The 20,730-nt window shown below is 34.7% G+C and overlaps 1 protein-coding gene across 12 annotated transcripts in view; it reads left to right on the top strand.

Moving 5' to 3' along the window:
* Nucleotides 1-20,730, top strand: part of LOC105193353 (rho guanine nucleotide exchange factor 17) — a 64,874-nt gene that overhangs the window by 40,846 nt on the left and 3,298 nt on the right. For 6 of the 12 annotated variants that reach the window (XM_039454085.1, XM_039454086.1, XM_039454084.1 and 3 more), the window contains 17 exons: nt 3,449-3,526; nt 9,235-9,312; nt 10,890-10,994; nt 11,979-12,095; nt 12,763-13,049; nt 14,479-14,616; nt 15,037-15,131; nt 15,203-15,425; nt 16,140-16,231; nt 16,798-17,065; nt 17,204-17,311; nt 17,715-17,954; nt 18,054-18,121; nt 18,222-18,548; nt 19,282-19,458; nt 19,972-20,255; nt 20,656-20,688. In XM_039454085.1, the coding sequence (XP_039310019.1) occupies nt 3,449-3,526; nt 9,235-9,312; nt 10,890-10,994; nt 11,979-12,095; nt 12,763-13,049; nt 14,479-14,616; nt 15,037-15,131; nt 15,203-15,425; nt 16,140-16,231; nt 16,798-17,065; nt 17,204-17,311; nt 17,715-17,954; nt 18,054-18,121; nt 18,222-18,548; nt 19,282-19,458; nt 19,972-20,234 (2,664 nt within the window). In that variant the 3' untranslated portion in view covers nt 20,235-20,255; nt 20,656-20,688. The remainder of the gene's footprint in view (nt 1-3,448; nt 3,527-9,234; nt 9,313-10,889; nt 10,995-11,978; nt 12,096-12,762; nt 13,050-14,478; nt 14,617-15,036; nt 15,132-15,202; nt 15,426-16,139; nt 16,232-16,797; nt 17,066-17,203; nt 17,312-17,714; nt 17,955-18,053; nt 18,122-18,221; nt 18,549-19,281; nt 19,459-19,971; nt 20,256-20,655; nt 20,689-20,730) is intronic. The other 6 variants (XM_039454094.1, XM_039454090.1, XM_039454093.1 and 3 more) reach the window with 4 other exon arrangements.

The following is a 20,730-nucleotide window of genomic DNA, read 5'->3' as shown; positions in this document are numbered from 1 at the left end:
CGTTTCATGCAAAGTTAGAACTCGTCGCTCAAAAGTCAGATCAAAGAATCATCGAAACGTCGCATCTGCGATTTTTTTTTCCTCCGTACCGTATCCAATATTAGGAAATGTGCGTTTTCTCTTTTTCATATCACGGCCACACATCTCTTCCCGATTTTCTCTCATCGAATCAACTCGAGACTCCGCGAGTGAATCGCTAGGAATCCGTTCCCATCGCACGGATCTATCTTTTAAATTTATTTAAAGTCACGCGTTAATCGAAGTTAATCAGTTTAAAATCCGTAGAATAACTAGACAAAGGAATATTCCGCAATTCCCATAATTCATCTCTCTCGCAATGATTATCAACGACTGTTAAACGTATAATTTGTTCTAATTAGAGAGCACAACTTTCCGGAATAGTGGTTTTGTGTCAGTTTTTCATAGCTCGTAATTGTACAACGAAAAAGTTATTAACTATGCGTTTTATCCGGCGTATATTCGTTTCGCGTACGCATAATAGCATAGAACCGCGGCGCGGCGCTTGTATAATAGAATATCAACTTATATAATAGAATTACAGTCACGTAATAAAGTCGATTGCGACTGTCAATACGCTATCGGACAATTTCTTTTATAGGGAATAATGAAATATAGACGCGCGAAATATTTTTATTTCAAATTGTGATAAATAAAATAAATTGAGAGAAAGAGAGCTTCGCTGCAGCTCCTCCGTTGAAAAATCTTAATCACATATTCTCAATTTCTTAATACCAAGGTGAAGGCTTAGATGCAAGGATAGACGCTATTTGTGATATAACCGCGCGACCAATTAGCAAAGGGCACACGCGTAATTAAGCGATCGCCCAACGGATTATCATGCTCGCACAACGGGATCAAGGGGTCACTATCGATTCTGTAACCGGGCGCGACCCGATAAAACGAAGAAGGACCGGAGCGTGAAAAGGGGAGAAAGACAGAAAGAGCTTGCCGCGGATGAGCTTGCAAGCGCACGGGACGAAGCGGGGGTCTTTAGTCATGGTGCTAAATATAAACGGTCGGTCGGCCGGTTCGTTCGTTCGTACCACGACGCGTTCGACGCGTTCGACGCGCGCGATCGCTCCGGAGGCGCGAAAGCTCCGCGTGCGAATTCCCACGAGCTTTTAAAGAGGCGCTGCCCGAGCGTGTCGAGAGTAGGCGTGCAGACACGCCGAGAGACGCGGCATTTTTTTTTCCTCGCTGACACGCGCGCCGGTTTCAGATACCACGCACGTATGCATGTACGAGCGCCGATAGACAGTCGACTCTTTTCCATTTACCTTGAGCCGGAACTTGCGCAACTTTGGCTGGAGCGATCGTTCGCGGGGATTGATGTTCAGGTTCAAAGTGCGTATTGTTCTCTCAAAGATGTATGTGTCATATCTCAAAACATCATCGGAAATATCAAAAGTTCATGGAACATTCCAGTATTACGTTTAAGTATCTGTGTCAAATTTGAGCATTTCACTTGTTGGTTTAAAAGTTATTTAATTTTTCGTTTGTTCTTGATTTTTATTATTATTAAAATTGGCGCTTTGCAGTATCTATTTGTGAATTTGATGTGGAAGTAGCATTACCAATTAAATCAAAGTTTTACATATAATAATAAAATTGTAATAAATATTCATGCAAACATTCATTTAGATCTATTTACTCGTTTAAAAGTTACGTAATTTTGATTTACAATGGTTTCTGAAGCGAAAATTATAATATTTTGCTGCAGTTTGTTTCAAAAATTTTCATTGTGTTCTGTTTTACAATTAGTTTTAAGATTAACTTTTAGCTCGTACTGTATAGCCAACATTTTTAGTATTAGTTTTTTTTTAATGATATTGTTGAAAATTTGGCGAAAATTATGTACTTTGCAATTTTCGCGATTAGAAATGCAGGAATGGTGTGTGGGGGAAAAAGCCTCGCTTAGAGTATCGTGGCAATCGATAGAGATGTTACTGATATAGACATTTTTATTATTCATTCTACTCTTTTTGCATTGGTTCCTTGGAAACTCTTTCTACGAAAATTTGACGGAAGTTATTATTAATTATCTTCGAACTTCATATGTTGAAAATGTGGAAATAGTAGAACCGAAAGAACTGAAACTTGCGATATTAGTCACTTATATTGATATTTTATTTGAAGTTTACGGAAACCTCTTTTTATAATTTAGGTGGGACAATATTTATTAATTTGAAGGTAAAAAGTACTTAAAATTTTACACTTAAATTTACGAGAATCAAAAGATTGTAAAACATCGATGCGAATTGCACTAATTGCTGCTTCGTCGATGCAGTTTACCGAGCCGACGAGTATTTGAGCGTGATCGACTTGTAGCTCGTAGGAAGAGTCCAAGAATAAAACGTGTGAGAGCAGCTTTTACGTACGGAAGCTTAAGAGCACTACTTTGGTTTTGCCCCAGCGTTTCCGCCAAGCGGAATAGATTAAAGTGAGAGACCGGAAACGTACGAGACGCGAGTGCATATTCTACAGTCGGACGCGCTACGCGGTGCATCGGTTTCGAGGGATTGCGAAACTACGCACTTTCCGCGCGATCGCATCGGATTACTATGCAAGTGGAGGGCGTCAATGCCCACGAAATCTCAGTACAGGTGGCCTACGTGGATGACAATGGACGCTGATCGCAAACTCGAGAGTCAACCATCGGTGGACAGCGAGAATAACGAACGCGTCACCTCCGAGCGCGTGGGTAGTTCTTGTTTTTGATGTTTATAGACTAGGCATGGCTAAGTCTGAATGAAAAAGCATTCCGTGCACCTTGAGTAAACATCGAGTAAACGTCTGACCACGCTGTGCAAAAGTACTTTTAAAATAATCTCAAGTGTCGCGTTTAAAAGTCAGATAAGTTAGATTTCTCCTCTTTTTTTTTCATTATATTTAATCCTTTTCTATTTTTAACTGTAAAATCATAAAATGTTATTGCAAAAAAATTATATATTTGTACATAAAGAAATATTTATTTACAAATTAAAGAAGTGAGATTTAGGATGAAAAAAATGTACGTAATTAAAAGGAAGAGATCTACCGATTATGAAGCTAAAAGGACTTTAATGAAAGGTTTTAAGATGGATTAAACGTGCGCTCATAATATTATCCAGGGTTAAAGTATTTCGTCTTTCATCGGCGTCTTGCCGACGTGTATCCCAGTACCGACGCAAGTCTCAACATCTTGCGGTTTGTCGTTCCATGTTGCATAACGACTATAATCAAACTCATCGTACGTCGCACGTGAAGCATCGCACGTGCACACCTTTAAGCGCACGTGCGATCTTCATCACGAGACGATACAATAATCGAGCTGTGACAGCTGTGCTTGGTCGCCTCCCTCTCTTTCTCCATTTCGGTCAAACATTTCCACCTTTCATGTCACTCAACGAATACTCATCTTTTGTGATTATCTTTTTTTGTGTTGCAGGACACAAGGACTCACGTGGTTGTGGAGCTTTACGATACGGAACGCTCCTACGTAGAGGCGCTACAAATACTAGTCAATGTAAGTATATTTATTAAATTAATTGAGACCGAAGAGAGATTGATACTTTTTATTATTAAAAATATATAAAATTAATATTTAATTAGGAGCTCTATCTATTTGGTTTTATTTTTATTTACTTTTGTTCAATGATAAATTTACTTTTACAATAATTTAAATAGCTTATTAATTAAAGCAGAATATTGAAGATATTAAAAAGATTGATATAATTTTTAAATAAATATATATAGTAAATTATTTTTATAATGAAAATATAATGTTTTAATTAAACTATATTTAATTTTTAGTTATAAAGTTTAGAAGTAACGTGACAAATTTTATATAAAATAATAAATAATAAAAAATATTTTTAATAAAATTATTAACAATAATTTATCTCGTTTTGGTTTTGGTAATTAAATAGATTTCTTACATTCTTCATAAGATTCAGTTTTCTAAAAAACAAAACAAATAATAAGATTTTTTTTTCTTTAATTATAGTTAATTTATAATTAATAAAAACTTCAAAGAATTTTTCTGACTAGTAATGTTGACTAACTGCATTTCTTCTTAAAATTTGATTAATTTTTTCACCAAAACAGCACAATAAGTACTAAAACTTTCCACAGCTTCCAAAATCTTTACTAGGAAGAAAAATTAAATTAACAAATTAACTTTTATAGGCTTTCCACAATAAACTATTAGTCGGTATCATAAGTCATAAGCCATAAAAATTAATCAATCACAGTCAAATGTAAAGAGAATATTCGACAGTGATTGATCAAGTCTTATGACTTATGACTTATGATACTGACTAATAGCTTATTGTAGAAAACCCATTAAGATTAATTAACGGATTAACAATAGACAAACTGTTTTTTTTTTTCAAAAGAGATATATTTCGCACCAGAGTGGTCGAAAGAGTTACGTCGATCGATCGCTCGAGTCGCGACGTCGAAAGAAACGGCGGTGCATCGACGTACGTCGGAACTGCGATTCGTCCTTGCATCTTGTAAACAAACACCCCCGCTCGTTTATTCGCTCCGATTGAACAACACCTTCACTCCAGCGAGCTGTTGCTTGTTCGACCCAAGTACGCCGTCTCCGGCCTGTTGTTTTCATTAAATTTCCACTCCCGACTTCTTAATCGCTTTTCGTTAAACACCGGAAATAGGTTTGAATATCAGATCGTGACGAATAGTTACAGGAATCAGTTGATACATTTGCATAATATTACAAAAGATGCATTTGCAATTAAACACGTACCGTGTTTAATTGTCCCCATTCGCAAGATTGAAAAATGATTAAAAACGATATGCGCTGATATTCTGCTATAATAAATGTGATTCAAATTAATTAAATTTTATATACTCACGATCGTGTTTCGCTAATGAAAGTCATTCTTTATACAAATCTAGATTTCTCGTACATTTTATAGTAAAATAAATTTATAATTTATTAAGGTTATAAAAAATTTGTATGTGAAGACATACATGTTTTTTTTTTTATTAACGTTGTTAATGGGATATAATATATATTATAATAAAAGATACAGTGAAATTATAATCTGAAATGATAACATTTCCTCGTGAAAATTTTATGACGTATCTATTTTCCCAGAAACCTAGAGAATTTAAATAATTTAATTTTATGCCTCCGAAAAACTAATAATTCGCATGTGTGTGATGAATAAAAATAGCGTCAATGTGTAAATGGGAAATACCATCTATTTTTACATTCATAATATGAAAATTCGCAAGAGGCAATCGTGAGCAGTGTACGGCGCATTATTCTAACTTGAAGCACCACTTTAAAGGTTATTTCTACAAATTTTTGAACTAAAAACATCTGAGGTATTGACGTTTTAGATATTTATCACTCCTTCAATGTTGTAAAAATTTAACTTTTAGTCCTTATTAATATAAAACAGAGATGTTCTTTATAAATGTAGCCTGATTTAAAAAAATCATGTTTAGATTGTCAGGGGTTGCCTGATCTTAACCAAGGTTTATTTTAATCTACACAAATGTGATTATTGTTGGAACTAAAATAAACCATTAGAATAACTTGTTCATCGCAATGTTGAACAAAATGGCGATCAACTGCAAATGATGAAAACTGAATTTGGAGACATTTTTTAAACTTTGCAAGCTGTTGAAAAACTTTCCAAGACATTAAAAAAAATAGTTTCTAGTTGCAACCATAACTATTACGAATATTTTGCTTTAAAACAGAAGTTGATCGACTGAGTAGTTTCTGAGAAAAGGGCAAGGTTGAAAAACGTGGATTTGAGAAAAATGCATTTAAAGTTTTTATAAAAAATTTACATATATAAAACGAATTATCTTATTCTGTTATACCAGCTTCGTAAAATGCATTTCCCTCTTTCTCTCTCGATTTATTGTTTGGGAACAAAAAAAAAATTGGTTTTGATTGCAACTAAATTAATGAAGACCTTGCGCGTTATTCCACGTGCGTCGTTACGTTGCAAGAAATCGCGCATCGTTTGGCCAATACGCCGCATTCCTGAAAACGTGAAAACAACTTCGAATTTCACTAAATCGCTTTACAGATGTGTTCTTAATGGTATAAAAATTGAAAAACTGGTTTAAAAACAATCGATTCTTTTGATCCGTCGAACTAGAATGCTTCCCTTAAATGCAACAGGCGGCAGGCCGACCTCAGGCAAGGCCGCGTTGTACTTATAATCTGATTTTCAGCGCGCTTGCGTCCTTGGTCGAATATTTTGTTTAATGGCACAATGCATCTAATATCCGCTGAAGGGCGCTTCGCCAAATTAATTACATGAGTTGCGCAAGGCAACACTACAAATACGTATGTCAAGGTACTGCTTCGCTGTCGCGGAATGATAATAGTGTTCAACTCTCATTCAAATCCGATTTCCGACATGGATATTCTGCGTACAAACAACTTTAGCTTGCATCGCTTGCCTCCTTTATTCTTTAATTTCAGCTCCACTAAAATTAAATGCTAAAAATATTTCAGCATTAATGGTGTAACAGTTTTTTATAATTAGTTAAAATTTGTGTTGGAAAATATGAGAAACGAAGAATAATTGCGGAAGGAATAAAATCTTGCACATAAATATGTCCAAGTTTTTGGTGTAAAATTTCTTTTGCATACACAAATGTAATTTACAAAAAAACAAAAATGGGGAGCTGTTTTTGATTAATAATAAGAAGTATACAATATATTTCTCTATTTACATCATTGTATACAAAAAGCTTAAATTATAATAGCATTACGGTCAAAAGTAATTTTTAATTTTTACTCCTTTATGGAAATTTACCAAAATTTATGGAACTTTTTGAATCACATGCATGGGTCGCTCGTGATTGGAAGTGCGACGGATCTTCGAACACGTGTGAGACACGCGAGTCACATTAACAATTACGCATGCTACGGACGCTTTAATAGAAGCTATCCGAGCGAGCATTGGCTGCAACACTGATGAGACCAATCTTTGTTTTAACCAATTACGCGATTTATACGCCACACTAATTGCATTGCCGTTTCGCAGCGCGATATAATTATTAAATCAAACAATTACGTTAATGCATGCAACGATGTCGGAAAATTAATGCTACCTTATCGAGCGATTCATTTGATGTTGCCTCGGGTTTTGCCTATTAGTAATCGCTGTAAAATGATAATATTAGGATTTTGTAAGCTTTCAAAATCTTTCAATATAAACATTTAACGGTATAAATATCTTTTTATAATACTTTAAAAATAAAGATAAGTAAATGCGCGTGTATTCTTTATTATATTCTAAAGAACTCTTATCATTTTTTTAAATTCTTTAACTTTTTTCTTTTCTTTTTTTTTAAGAAATGTACAAATCAAGAATTTGTGAATCGAATCTTTAATAACATGCTCAAAATCAAATTAAATCCAGTCGAATCAAATCTCTTTTATCCAAATAAAAATCTGAAATTTTTATGTCAAATCGAATCAAACCAAATTTTTTTTTATTTGAATACGAATTAAATTTGAATCAACTTTTTTGCGACTTACATTAAGTACTAATTCAAATTTAATAAAATGTGTTTAATGGCATTACAAATTTTTTTTAATAGTCAAAAAAATTAGTCGCAAGATTTTTAGAAAATAATTTTAAAAAATGAACAAAAATTTATACAAATATTACATAATAAATATAAGGATATTATATTGATAATTTAATTCAGCATTGAATATATATCATACAAATTGTAATGTTACTATTAAAGCAATAATATTTTAATGCACTTTATTAGAAAAATATTATAAAACAATGTCAAATTTTTTGTTCTAAGTTCTATAAAATAATGATATAAATCTACAAAATGTTGAAACAAAAACGATTGTCTATTGTCTATACATATTTTGAAATGGTTTATAAGATTAAAAACGATACAAAAATTTTGGAAATTGGTAAATAATCAGATACCAGTATTGGTATGCGCGATACAAGATTGGTCTCACGGAAGATAAATAAAATAATCAAAAGAAAAGATTGTCTCAAAATCGATTTGAAATTCTCGAACGATTTGAATTGCAAAACTTTCTTTCAGATTGCAAGACAAATTGAATCAAATACACTGTGATTCAATTCGATTTGAATCCAAAATATTCGTACATACATCTTTACTTTTTTCGTGTATTATTCTAATTTACGTTCATTAATGCAACAGTTTTTTAATTTATAAAATAAAATCTCAACTTCATTGTTTTTAGAATTAAAAAAAAAACAACACGTAGCAATAATTAAAATGCGTATTGAATAAATTAGTTTCTCCCTAAAGGGATCAAATTGATAAAGTTAGATTACATAAAACACATTCCTAATCAAATGGCGTATAACGGATAGATATAATAATTTTATTGTCATCGCGCACTGGGTCATCTGGTCACATTTAAATGCATAGGATTAAACTCAGGTCGCGTTCTACTGTTTACACTTCCAAAATAGAGCTTGCCGACATCGTGGAAGTTCAGCCGAGGCGATTTTTAACTAGCGCCCGCGGAATTTGAGCGTCACCGGTAACAGCGCGTGTATGGCCGGCTTGATTGTCATATTTTATAAACAACGCGCACAACGGGAATCGTTGTCGGCACGTTTGCTGATTATTTAACGGCGTCCTTGGGGCCGACGACGAAGGGGAGTCCCCGCATTTTTCACGTCGTCGACGTGACCTAGAAAAATAATAGGAAGGGAGCTATTAGAAACGTACAAATATACGACGGTATATATTTTTTTTTCTTGCGATGGATTGCGGTATTAACACGTTAGCGTAGTTAATTGAATTAATTTCATTTCTCGACCTGAACCATTGACATTCTAACGTTTAAAGTTAACGAGGAGTCTCCTTTGACCGGAAGGACGCGAAATTGAGCACGAAGGTTTACCGAGAATGCGCGTGCAAGCACTTTCTAATATAATGTAGATCTTAAGCTTTAGTAAGGCTAAATGAAAATTCTAATTAGATATCGTGTTTTGTTTGCAAATAACGGCAGGCAATTTGTTATATACACACAAAGTCCTCTCCTCCCCCTTTCCCTTTACTCATATAAAAATAACAATACTGTTGCTTGCAAGAGATTCAACGGGATTCTTCTTCTCTTTACATATTTTATACGCTGCCCTAATAAAGAACTTAATAAAAAAAGAACTGTTATATTTAGGAAAAGTTTTATAAACAGAATATATTTTTGTTATGTTTCAGAAATACTTACAGCCCCTAAAGAGCTCGGAAAATGCCGGTCTGGTGGATGCCGGAACAGTCGACGAGATATTTTATCAGGTAGGTGTAATGTAGGTATACACAAGGAGGATTTAGTTTTGTATTTTCGTCTCAAAAGTATATACGTCGCACTTATTCCGTGCGCATAAATCCATGCCTCGTCGGCGGGCAGTAATTCAACATCCGGGAAGTTCTGCGGAACCGAGAGGAACTCCTCTCTCTTCGCGGAGTTATATATTTTAAATGCCGTGTCGAGTTGTATATAAGCGGAGGAGGGCTTTACGATCTTCCGACCGACTGAAGATTTAAGACCAAGATCTAACCGCGTAGTTGATCGATCCCGCTCGGATGGCAAACACCATTGACTGCAGAGCTCTCTTTAAAATTCTACAGTGATTAATTAGCAAATTGTTATATGTAAATTATTGATGAATTATTTTGGAAAGTAGCGGAGACATTGATAATTCGCTACAATTAATGTTTACTCGGAGCGGTATTTAATTTATTGAATATTAATGGGTCAGCATTAATAACGAAGATACATATGATACTAGAATATGTGTTATAATAATAATTAAAATATAAGATTAAAGAATGATTAAGTATTTATTGTATTACATAAAGGTGTGCGAATAATTTGAATTCGATTTCGAATAGTTTGAAAATTTCGAATCATTTATCATACGATTTCGAATTGATCGTTTATGTTGATTGTGTCATTTATATTTCTCACAAGACTAATCTTGTATCAGCGTGTGTCAATTCTCGTGTCTGATTGTTGATTTCCAAAACTTTTTGTTTTTAAATTTCATAAACTGTTCAAAAATTTGTGCACACACTAGACAATCGTTTTTGTAAATTTATTTCAACAGTTTATAGATTTGTTGAATGATGATTTTACAAAATTTAAAATAAAATTTTAAAAATATTTTTCTAATAAAGTACACAAAAATACTATTATCAGTAATATAATTTATACGATATGTACATTTAATATGTTTATTTATATATTCAGTTTAATACAATCATACTCGTCTAATATCTAGTAAATAAATTTTTATTTAGCACATTCTTTTTTGTAACTATTTTCTAAAATTCTTGCAATTATTTTTCTCGTTTAAAAAGAATCTATAAAGTCATTGAAAATATTTTATTACGTTTAAATTAGCATGTAATGTAAATCTGGAAAAATTTTGTTCAAGTTCGAAGAGATTTTGATTCGATTCGATTCAACGTGAAAATTTCAAATTCAATTTGAAATTTTGAACATGTCAAAGATTGGATTCGATCTCACAAATTCTTTATTCTCACATCTTTAATATTATGTAATAGCAAAGAGAAAAAAGTTTTAACAGAATTATAACGTTTAGTGGCAGCATAAAACTGACAATGAGTTGAGCTTACCTTGCCGTTCTTGTTACCTGTCCTTTTATTTTTTATTAATACAAGTCACGTATATAATAATAATCTCAGATATGGCAGTTAGCCCTTCACCTGTTAGACTTGGTGCATCGCGTTTCAATCGATTCCTTAAACTTCCGGCATGATCGTTGGTGTAAAGTGTAAAGTATTATTTGATTGTGCGTCGATCAATCAAAGATAAAGTTGTCGAAGGGAAATACCCGTGTATTTTATAGATTCCTGCGCTTCTCAGTCATCATGAGGTATTCTTGGAGGAGTTGCGTAGGCGACTGGACACCTGGGAACTCAAGCAGACGATCGGCGACGTCTTCCTCGATGTGGTGAGTTCACATTGTTACTAGGTGCGCAAATATCTTCGGCTGGACACGTAATAAATTACACGCGCAGCAGTATCCGTTTTCCCCTTTGCCGTTAAGATTCCCAGGACGCGCCAGCAGAATCGACAGGCACCGTACAGTTAATTCGCGGCGCGTTCTTCTATTCGGCCTACGTTAATAAATCGACCAACGTCGCGACCACACGCACCACCCCTTGCATAAACATGGGACATTTTTGCCTTTGGAAACGCATTTACTTTCGTTCCGCATTTTTTTCTTTTTCGTGCATCATACAACGAATATATTTACAGCGGTTGTTTCGCGGTGCCATGATATTTTCTGGATTTTCTCTAAAAATAGTAAGATACAACGTTGAAGAGACAAAATTCGTTCCCGCTTCGGCTTTGTCCGCCGCGAATTAATTCTGGCGTATTGGAATTCGGTGCGCGATTAATATTATAGACAGAATAAATTTTGACAGCGTCAACTTGCATAACTTCAAATTTATATCCCATTACTATTCAATAGTGAGACAGTGAAGTTTAACAAGTTCTTCATCATCCGCGAATCTGCGCGCCCCGGCCCGTTTGAACGTGTGCCTGGAACGGTTTTAAGCTTTTTATTGATTATATAAAAATAAACTAGAAATATACCATACTTACATTTTCAAGTAAATCTTTTTTTTTTTTTTAAAAAAGCACACGTGCATTGCAAAGTAATTTGATTCAAGCATTTTTTTTCTAGATAAAATAACGAAACGTATCTAATCAGTAAGCAAAATTGAATATCAAGAATAACAATTCATTCAAATGACGTTTGTTTTATATGTATCTTTGTTCAAATTACTTTTATCCAGCCTTAATTTACGAGAGATTGAATAATAAGAATATCCTTTTAAATAGTATCTTTAAAGAAAGAAAATTTTGTTTCGCGCACGACTTACATTTTCATCGACATGATGTAAAGAGTTTGTGTCGCTTTGTACAGTTCACGAAGCCGGTGGTGTTGGAGACATACACCCTGTTTCTGGACAATTGGAAGTCTGCGAGGAAGGCGATAAAAACAACGTGCCAAGCGAAGCCGGCCTTCGCACGATTTCTCGAGGTACGCTGCACATTCTAACCGTTGCGACTCTTTATATATACATCTCTCTTTCTCTCTCTCTCTCTTTCTTTCTCCCCACAACGCGACGGTTATTATTAAATACGAAACTTTTTCATTCCACGTCGCTTCTTAAAGCGTCGCGATCAAACCTGACCTTTCGCAATTTTATATATATAATTAACTTGTTACTTGATTGCCGGCGTCACCGTCGCCTACTTATCGCTTAGACTGTTATGATACTGAAACGTATCTTCGACACACTTGGCAACTTGCGTCTCGGGGAATAAGAAATGCCAGCCACTTTAAATACTAAAATACACTTAAACTTACTATTGTGCATTATCGTTGCTGATCTTGTTGTAGAACATAAAGTTTAGCAGTTTCGCTGAGTTACTTCTTTTGAAAATTTATAATGTTATTTAACACGCTTTATGTATGGATATATATTTTTTAAGAATTCTAAAACGATATTATGACTTTATTTAATTAATCTTTTTATAGTAATATGCAAGATTTTAATTGATAAATTTTATTATAATTATATGACGATTAACTATTGTCGCTTAACTATTATTTCCGCGCGGAAGTTTTTTACCAGTCTGAAGTAAATTTACCAGGCAAATTATAAAAAGCGCCCAGAGGATAGGTAACATTTCATTATGATTAGACAATGGAGCGCGAACACAAGGGCAAACTTGGACTGGACCAGCTGCTGATTAAACCCGTGCAGAAGATTCCGCGGTACGAACTATTGATCCAGAGGCTGCTAAAACACACGGATCCGACGCATCCCGATTACGAGCTGCTGCAGGCCGCGCAGAAGGAAGTGCACGAGCTGGTCGTGAAGATCAACTGCACGGAAAGGGAGTCGCTCGAATGGGAACAGCAGCAGACCACGCTGAGGGAGGTCCAGGCTCTCGTCGAAGGTCTCGCCGGCATCGTAACGAACGACAGGTAATAACTACCAGCGAACCAACGTTCGTTTGAAATTTTTACGCGGTGTACCCGTGGGGTAGTTCGGTTCGGCTTTGTTTTCCTGAAGACAGCTGACTTCGGATTTACGATCGATACCTCGCGTCCGCGATTTATGATCATTTTCCAACGTAATATCCTCAGATTTATGATCGATGCGCATATGGCGCGATCCATCACGTTGGAAGAATAATTCCCAATCGTTTTCTCATCTTGGCGTTGAGAATATTTACAATTAATTTTGCTGAAGTATGCAAAAAAGAAAACAAAAGAGGATAATTAAGTAAGGACTGCCAAATGTAAAATTAATTGTTCAATTGTAAAGTGTACCAAAGTACATTGTCATTTTTATTTATTTTTAGGGATTTTTCAGGTGAACATTTTTCGGAAATAGTCTATAGAAAGTTTATCTTTTTTTAGAATTTTTCATACATGTAAAGTTTGAAATATTTTGAGACTTTTATTTTATAATTTTTAACTTTTTTAGATTTTAGAACATTTTGTCAGTAATATTCTGGAACAAAAAGTCTTAGAAATCTTAGAATATTTCACAATTAACATATATAAAAAATTTTAAGAAAATATGTAGACTTTTTGAGTAGTTTCGAAAAGTGTTTCAATTTGTATAAAAAACATTTGAGAAAGTTGTAAAATTATACAGAAATTCTAAAAAATTCTGAAAAAAATGTTTACCAGGATTAACACTTTGACAATTAGAGTCATTTTAGAGTAGATATGAGAACTTCGAAATTAGAATGATGGGAAAGAATTTGTCATAATATACTCTTTAGTTTTTATTTCCGTATCTTCACAAAACAATAACTTAATTACAACAAAAATACCTTGATAATTTTTGTAATTAAAAAAAATTGAAATTCGTTATTTTAACGGAGTTGGTTGTTCTAGTAAGTGTAAATTTAGTAAGTATATATCAACTACAAGCGACAATTTTTTTATAAGGTCAAGCCATAATAATAGTAATTGTGTGTGGTTGTCTATCGCAATATCATTTATTCGTGATATTATAATATTAAAATAAGTATAAAAACAGTCGCATGTTATTGTGACGTAAATGCTTTAAAATAGTCGTTTGAATTCACTACTGGAAACGTAAATAATTAAGAAAATGTGTATTATAGAGCTTCTATAGAGCGTTTCATAGTGAATAACGTTTTCCAATAAATTATCGACTATTGCTGTGACAGAGACGTCGTCCCACTTCACGTGCCTTTCAATCTGTGCCAATCGTCTCGTACGCGTTACATAGTTTTTTCACTGGACTTATTTAGCTATCGGAATCGGAATATTGATTACCGATAATGATGCGTGCTGTAGCGGAAACTGACCACGACGCGACAAAAAGATTCATCGAATTCATCGTGTGACACGTTGTCCGCTTTCTCTCCCGCAGAGCTTTCGTCCGACACGATCTGGTCACCATAGCGTCGAATCAGGGCACACGGAAGGAACGGGCTTTATTTTTGTTCTCCGATCTCCTCGTCATTACCAGCATCAAGCGCAGAAGCGGCACAATAAGAAAACCATCTACGTAAGCAAGACTATCTCAAATATATATTTATAATATTAAAATTTAATATTAAAAGAAGGTATTAATTCTGCTTGGCTCTGCTATAAACACTTTTCCAAATTTTTCTGTTTAAATTAAGCTTATATTATTTGGCGTTTTAACAGAAAGAGTTTAATACATAAAAAATGTAGAAACGTTTTTGCATTATACTAAACAATTATTTAAAACTTTCTCAAAATAATTTTTATGTTGCAAGCATAATTCAAATAAATTAATTTAAAAGCAGCAATGTTTTTTAGCTATTGTCTAAAAGCAAAATGATTAAAAATACAAATTTTAAATACGTTTATTGTTATAAGTCTTCACATTTTTATACGTAAAAGTAAATAGTTATTAAGAAACTGCAAAAATAGAAATACAAAAGAGGGTGAAAATTTGTAGAAGCACGTGTCCGAACAGCCTGGTCGGTTTGCTTGACGCAAACAAGTACAAAATGCTGATGCGAATCCCACTGGATGATCTCGAAGTGATGAAAGGTATCGTTGAGACACCGATTTAGTACATTACTCATCGTTCGAACTCGAAACTATCCCAATCTCGTTTCCAGCCAAAGACGAGAATTTAAGACGAATGGCGCGCGAAGTGGATTATCTGCGAGAAGACTGTACGAAGTTGACTCAGCTACAGGAACTCGCCGTGACTTTACATGGCGCCAAGCAGCAGTTGGAAGACCTTATCAAGGATATGCTGAGTCAGGCCCAGCGGCAATTGGCGGAGAGAAACGCGGCGCATTCTCAGTTGGCTTGCCTGGAACTTACACTCAATACTCAGTAAGCGTGTCCCTCAGAAATTAAGCGAGATAAATAAATAGATTGCGAAAAACTCAAGAGATCTATAATAATAAAATATATTGATATAGTGCTTATATTATATGTAATCGACTATATATTCGAATTCTTACTTGCTGCATATGCCAAGACAAAGCAAATAAAAATACAATCTTTACAACAGGATATAGTAAATTCTTGCTACAGAATCACAATCGAAAATATATGTAAATTTATATCTTAATTATTTTATGCAATTTATGCAGTTGAAGAAACCAGAGAATTTATATGCGGAAAGAACAATTTTTCTGCAGAATAAAAATTTAGCTGGATACAGATCGGGAGACAATTTTATATTGGACTATTAAAATAATTATGTTATTTCTGCAAGCAGTTTTAATATTTTAGCAATCAAGTTAAGTATCCGTCGCAATGTTTTAAATGATTCAACATAATTGTTTTCAGATTTGTATTTTGCAAAATTGTTCTTCTCGTGTAGCGATAGATAAATTTAGTTTGATGAGATTAATGAGATTAATAGGAGAGAGCTTTTCTAATTTTGCAAGATTAATATTGTGAGCTTCTTTGATCCCGTTCTCAGAGGATCGCTTTCGATCACGTTTCCGCCACACGTGCTCAATATTAGATCCCTAAATCATAATGATTCAATCGTGGTTGCAACGTGACTCACATTACACCTGTGTACTTTATTTACAGAGCCGGGATAGAGAACATATCCGTCATGTTCGCGAAGCCTGACAAGCGTGCGAGCTGGGAGGAGAGCTTTAATGAAGCCAAACAGAAGCTCGGTGAGTAATGTTACTCTTTTTCATCGAACACATCCCATACTTAACTTATTTTTAATAAAATAATTTTTTTGGTATTAATACGTTTTTTTGGCTTTAAAAATAACATATTCTCTTTTATTATATCGTTCGACAGAGCGGCACGGCTAAGTATAGAATATTTCGCAAATAAATGTAGAAATAATTTAATCAATTACAATCACTTTCTTCGAATCTTTATATAAAAGAAGTATTTGTTATATTTTAAATAAGATAAAAGTTACAAATAAAATCTTAAATAAATGAAGAGATGCATCAAAATGAAATTGCAATTCGGAGATAAACACGACATTTTGTTCAATAAAATCTTGATTCTGTGCTAACATACACATCAAATTGAATTCCAACATCTTTTTTGTAATTGCTAAGAAAAGGTTGAAGATATTAATACATGTAAGATGTACATTAACAATAATATAAAAATATAATATATTAATCTTCAAACTTCACATCTATTGTGTATTCTTTCTTTTTCCAAAGAAAACTAAACTGACGCGAAAATTTCAAGTACTCTTTCATTTCGTATGCAGCCCTGTCGGCCGACAGGAGACCGTGTCCCGAATTCGTCGGGCCACTGCCGATTAGGAAAACGCGAGCAGGCCTCCAGTTCACCTGCGCGGCGCCGACATTGGCGAACGGGCAGGGATCTAAGGACGTCTGGGTCTGTAACAGCGACGGTTACGTCGGTCAGGTGTGCGTGCTGAGCCTGAGTCCGGAACCGCCGCAGGTAACGTCGTGCAACGGAGTCTGCAACGCCAGAATACTCTGCGTCGCTGGAATACCCGCGTGCACGCCTGGGTAAGATGATCGCAGGAAGATAAGTGAAACAGTTTGACGTTAATTGCGACGAGATATAATCAAAACGGCTAACCGGGTGGTGGGAGGTACGTACAAACACACAGGTTTAAATACTGTTTCTTTATTTTTTTCTTTCAGTTCAAACTCGTGCACGTCGAACAACAGTCCATTCGTTAACAGCAAGAGCGGTATCAGCATATCGGTGCAAGACGTGGATGCCAGCGGCGGAAACATACAGTTAGACAGGTAATATTTCTCCCGCGGCTGATCGTGACTGACGCGTAAATAATGATATCCGACACTTGGCAGTATTAAGCGCTTCATAATTAAGTATGATTTATCGGTAATGATGAATATTAATAATGACTGCGTTATTCCTCATTCATCGGGTTAAGCGTAAATATCCGAACACTGATTTATCCAGTGATATCTGACGTTTAAATTTACAACTCGATATATTTATTGAAATTAAATATTAATCAATTATTAAACTGACGTTAACAGGGTCATGAATTTTCTCCGAGATTAATCGTGGAATTTGAATAGAAAACTGCGAATATACAAGAGCGCGTTTGGTTCACTTCAATTTGCTGCTTACGCTCAACATTTATCTTTGCTCTCGTGGGCACAATTTTTTTTTTTTCTGCAGTAGCTCGAGTTCCGACGATTCGGACTCGGACGACATTCCATGCGCGGATACGGGCAGCGTGACGTTGAGTGGCGACGTATCGAGTATTGAAAATACTACCACGGAAGAGGATACGAATCAGCCCACAATGTGGCTAGGAACAGAGGATGGCTGCATTCACGTATACAACTGCAACGACAACATTCGGATTAAGAAGAACAAAGTGAAGATACAACACGGCAGTAGCGTGCATTGCATCATGTAAGTTATCAGTTTTATTATTGCAAAAGTATAGGAACCTTATTCTACGTCCGTAATCTGTGTATTCTAAATTCTCACGACATTGCTTCGTGATTTCAGATATTTGGATAACAAGGTGTTCGTCTCTCTTGCCAACGGAGACATTACCGTTTACGTACGGGACCATAGTGCGTGTCAACTCTTGAACATTTTTTTCGTAATTAATAACAAAACAGCCTGTGAGCGCGATCAACTTTTATTCTATTTTATTTGTTCTTCGTTTTGCAGCCGGTGGATGGAACACTCCGGATCCAACGACTGTGTCTGTTGGGACGGTAGCGTCGCCGGTGACCAAAATGCTGTCCGTCGCCGGGAAACTGTGGTGCGGGTGTCACAATAGCGTTAAAGTCCTAAATACCCATACACTGGATATCGAACACTCCTTTACTGTGAGCAGCGATACGAGCCGCGCCGTTTCCTGTATGGCGAACTCCGGAGGCTTAGGCGTTTGGATTTCCTTACACAATAGCGCTGTGCTGAGGCTTTTCCATTCCGGTACATACGAGTGCCTAACTGATATCAACATCGCGCCAGCTGTTACCAAAATGCTAGCCAGTAAGTTTCAAATCTTGAATAATTGGAAATCTTGTTGAGAATCTAAAGAAGCATCTTAAAGCAAAAATGACTTGAAATAATAAAATTTTATGGAAATTTTAAATTTATTTAGGATTTTGTAAACTTCCTATCAATTTAAAATTTACGCTATTGTTTTTAATAATAAAATTAGAACTTTACTTTTGTATGACAAGTATTAAGTTTGTTTAAAATATTAAATTATATGCACGAGATAAAAGAAGTCTTTGACCTTAATAATTAAATTCATAAAATTGCCTGTGCCAACGCTGTTATTTTTGTGTAAGTTAATTTCAACAAGAGGCCAATTATATTCGAGCTATCGCCTTTTTTCAGTTACTTACTTTTTATAAATTATAACTATTACGATGACATTTAAAGAATTGACATTTAATAAAAGGAAAATGTTAAATTTTCACTAAGATAACTATTGAACAGGACTTGAATTAGAGTTGAAACGAAATGTGCATTTAAATAATATGTATGTAGTGATTAGCAAATATGTACTCAATAACTCGTGAAAAAATAATTGGCTCACACAGTTACGTTTTTGAATTTAAATAAATATTAAATATTAAAATATGCATTTAACATATTTATTTTTCAAACTTATTAAAATAAATCGCATCTGAACTCGATTAGCCAATCAATTCCGAAGCGAGCTTCCGTCGAGGAACAAGACTCGGCATTTATTTTAACGGAAGCTTTAAACTTGTTGCAGGTTGCGATGACATAATTCGGCAGCACAAGGCTGCGTGTCTCAGGGTCACCGCACTATTGGCTTGCAACGAGTTACTTTGGATCGGCACGAGCGCCGGTGTGCTGCTCACCGTGCCAATTCCCCATATAAAGCCATCCACTCAGAGGATGTCGCAGCCTCCGATCGTGACTGGTGCGTATATTGACGTCATATTCTATCGCCTGTGTCGCTGTTATTATTGCTCCGCGATATAATTAGAAAACTGGCCGGCACCCCAAATCGCGCACGATCTTCCACGTGAAAGGATACAGAAACGATCGATCAACGTCATGGGTTTTTCATAGTGTTAAACTATATACGTATATACATACAGTCACGGAATGCCGTGATTTACATAGATGCATTAATTATTCTCAAAATTTGTTTTACATATGTATATAAAATTTACCAGTGACATGTTAGTATTTATAAGTTTATATTTTGGTATACAGAAAATAAGAAATAAATCGGTATCATAAAGGATTAGAAATGAACTGTATGCAAGAAATTTCTTTTTTATAAATTTTTTTAAAATTGTGGTTAGAAATCATGCGCAAATGTTGAAAAATTTATGTGCTATCTCTCTACATTCGTTGAAGTTAAGATTTATATCCAAAAATCTTTTACTCGTTTTATCAAATAATAAAATTGTGATGTTCTGTACAGGAATTCCTCATGGACACACAGGACACGTGCGTTTTCTTACCTGCGTAGAAACGCCGAATCCCTCGAAACCGGACCCGCGGCCGAAAGTGAATCGTTATTCATTAAAGTCGAACAAAACGCAGCAGAACAATATCAATCGTAGCAAACTCCTAGTGATATCCGGTGGAGACGGTTACGAGGATTTCCGCGGGCCTCAAGCTTCCGCCGAGTTGCAAGCTGGTCGTGAGGACTCTACGAATCATTTACTGCTGTGGAAAGTGTGATACAATCTAGCACGACCCCAGGTAAAAAACATAAAAAATTCCAGATAAAAAATATAAAAAAATTTTGCCGTGAAGTTTAATTAAAAATAGATAAACTTGTAGATTAATATTTATAATACAAATATTTATAATACATTAACACATATTTTTTTTACATCACTATTATTTGTACAACAAAGGAAAAAGAAGATTAAATAACAAAAATATTCTTTCTTCTTTTCGCAAAAAGATGTATGACTTATTTAAAAAATATGTTTAAAGTATAGTTTTTTGTCAAACAATTTCATCATCATTTTTGACATGATTTTGTATGTGTGTGTTAATTGCCTACTGCATATAACAAATTTGTCCTCAACGTTTTTATTGAGAGAAATATCGTACACTAACAATAAATAAAATTTTTCATCATGCTGAACAACAGGTTCAGGATGATGCAGTAACCACTTTACTTCTAGTAAGTATGCATTATTTTATCAAAATTTTAAATATCAAATCC

This window comes from Solenopsis invicta, chromosome 10 (genome assembly GCF_016802725.1).
Source record: "Solenopsis invicta isolate M01_SB chromosome 10, UNIL_Sinv_3.0, whole genome shotgun sequence".
In the NCBI taxonomy this organism is placed as follows: Eukaryota; Metazoa; Arthropoda; class Insecta; order Hymenoptera; family Formicidae; genus Solenopsis; species Solenopsis invicta.
This window is presented reverse-complemented; position numbering and strand designations above follow the sequence as displayed.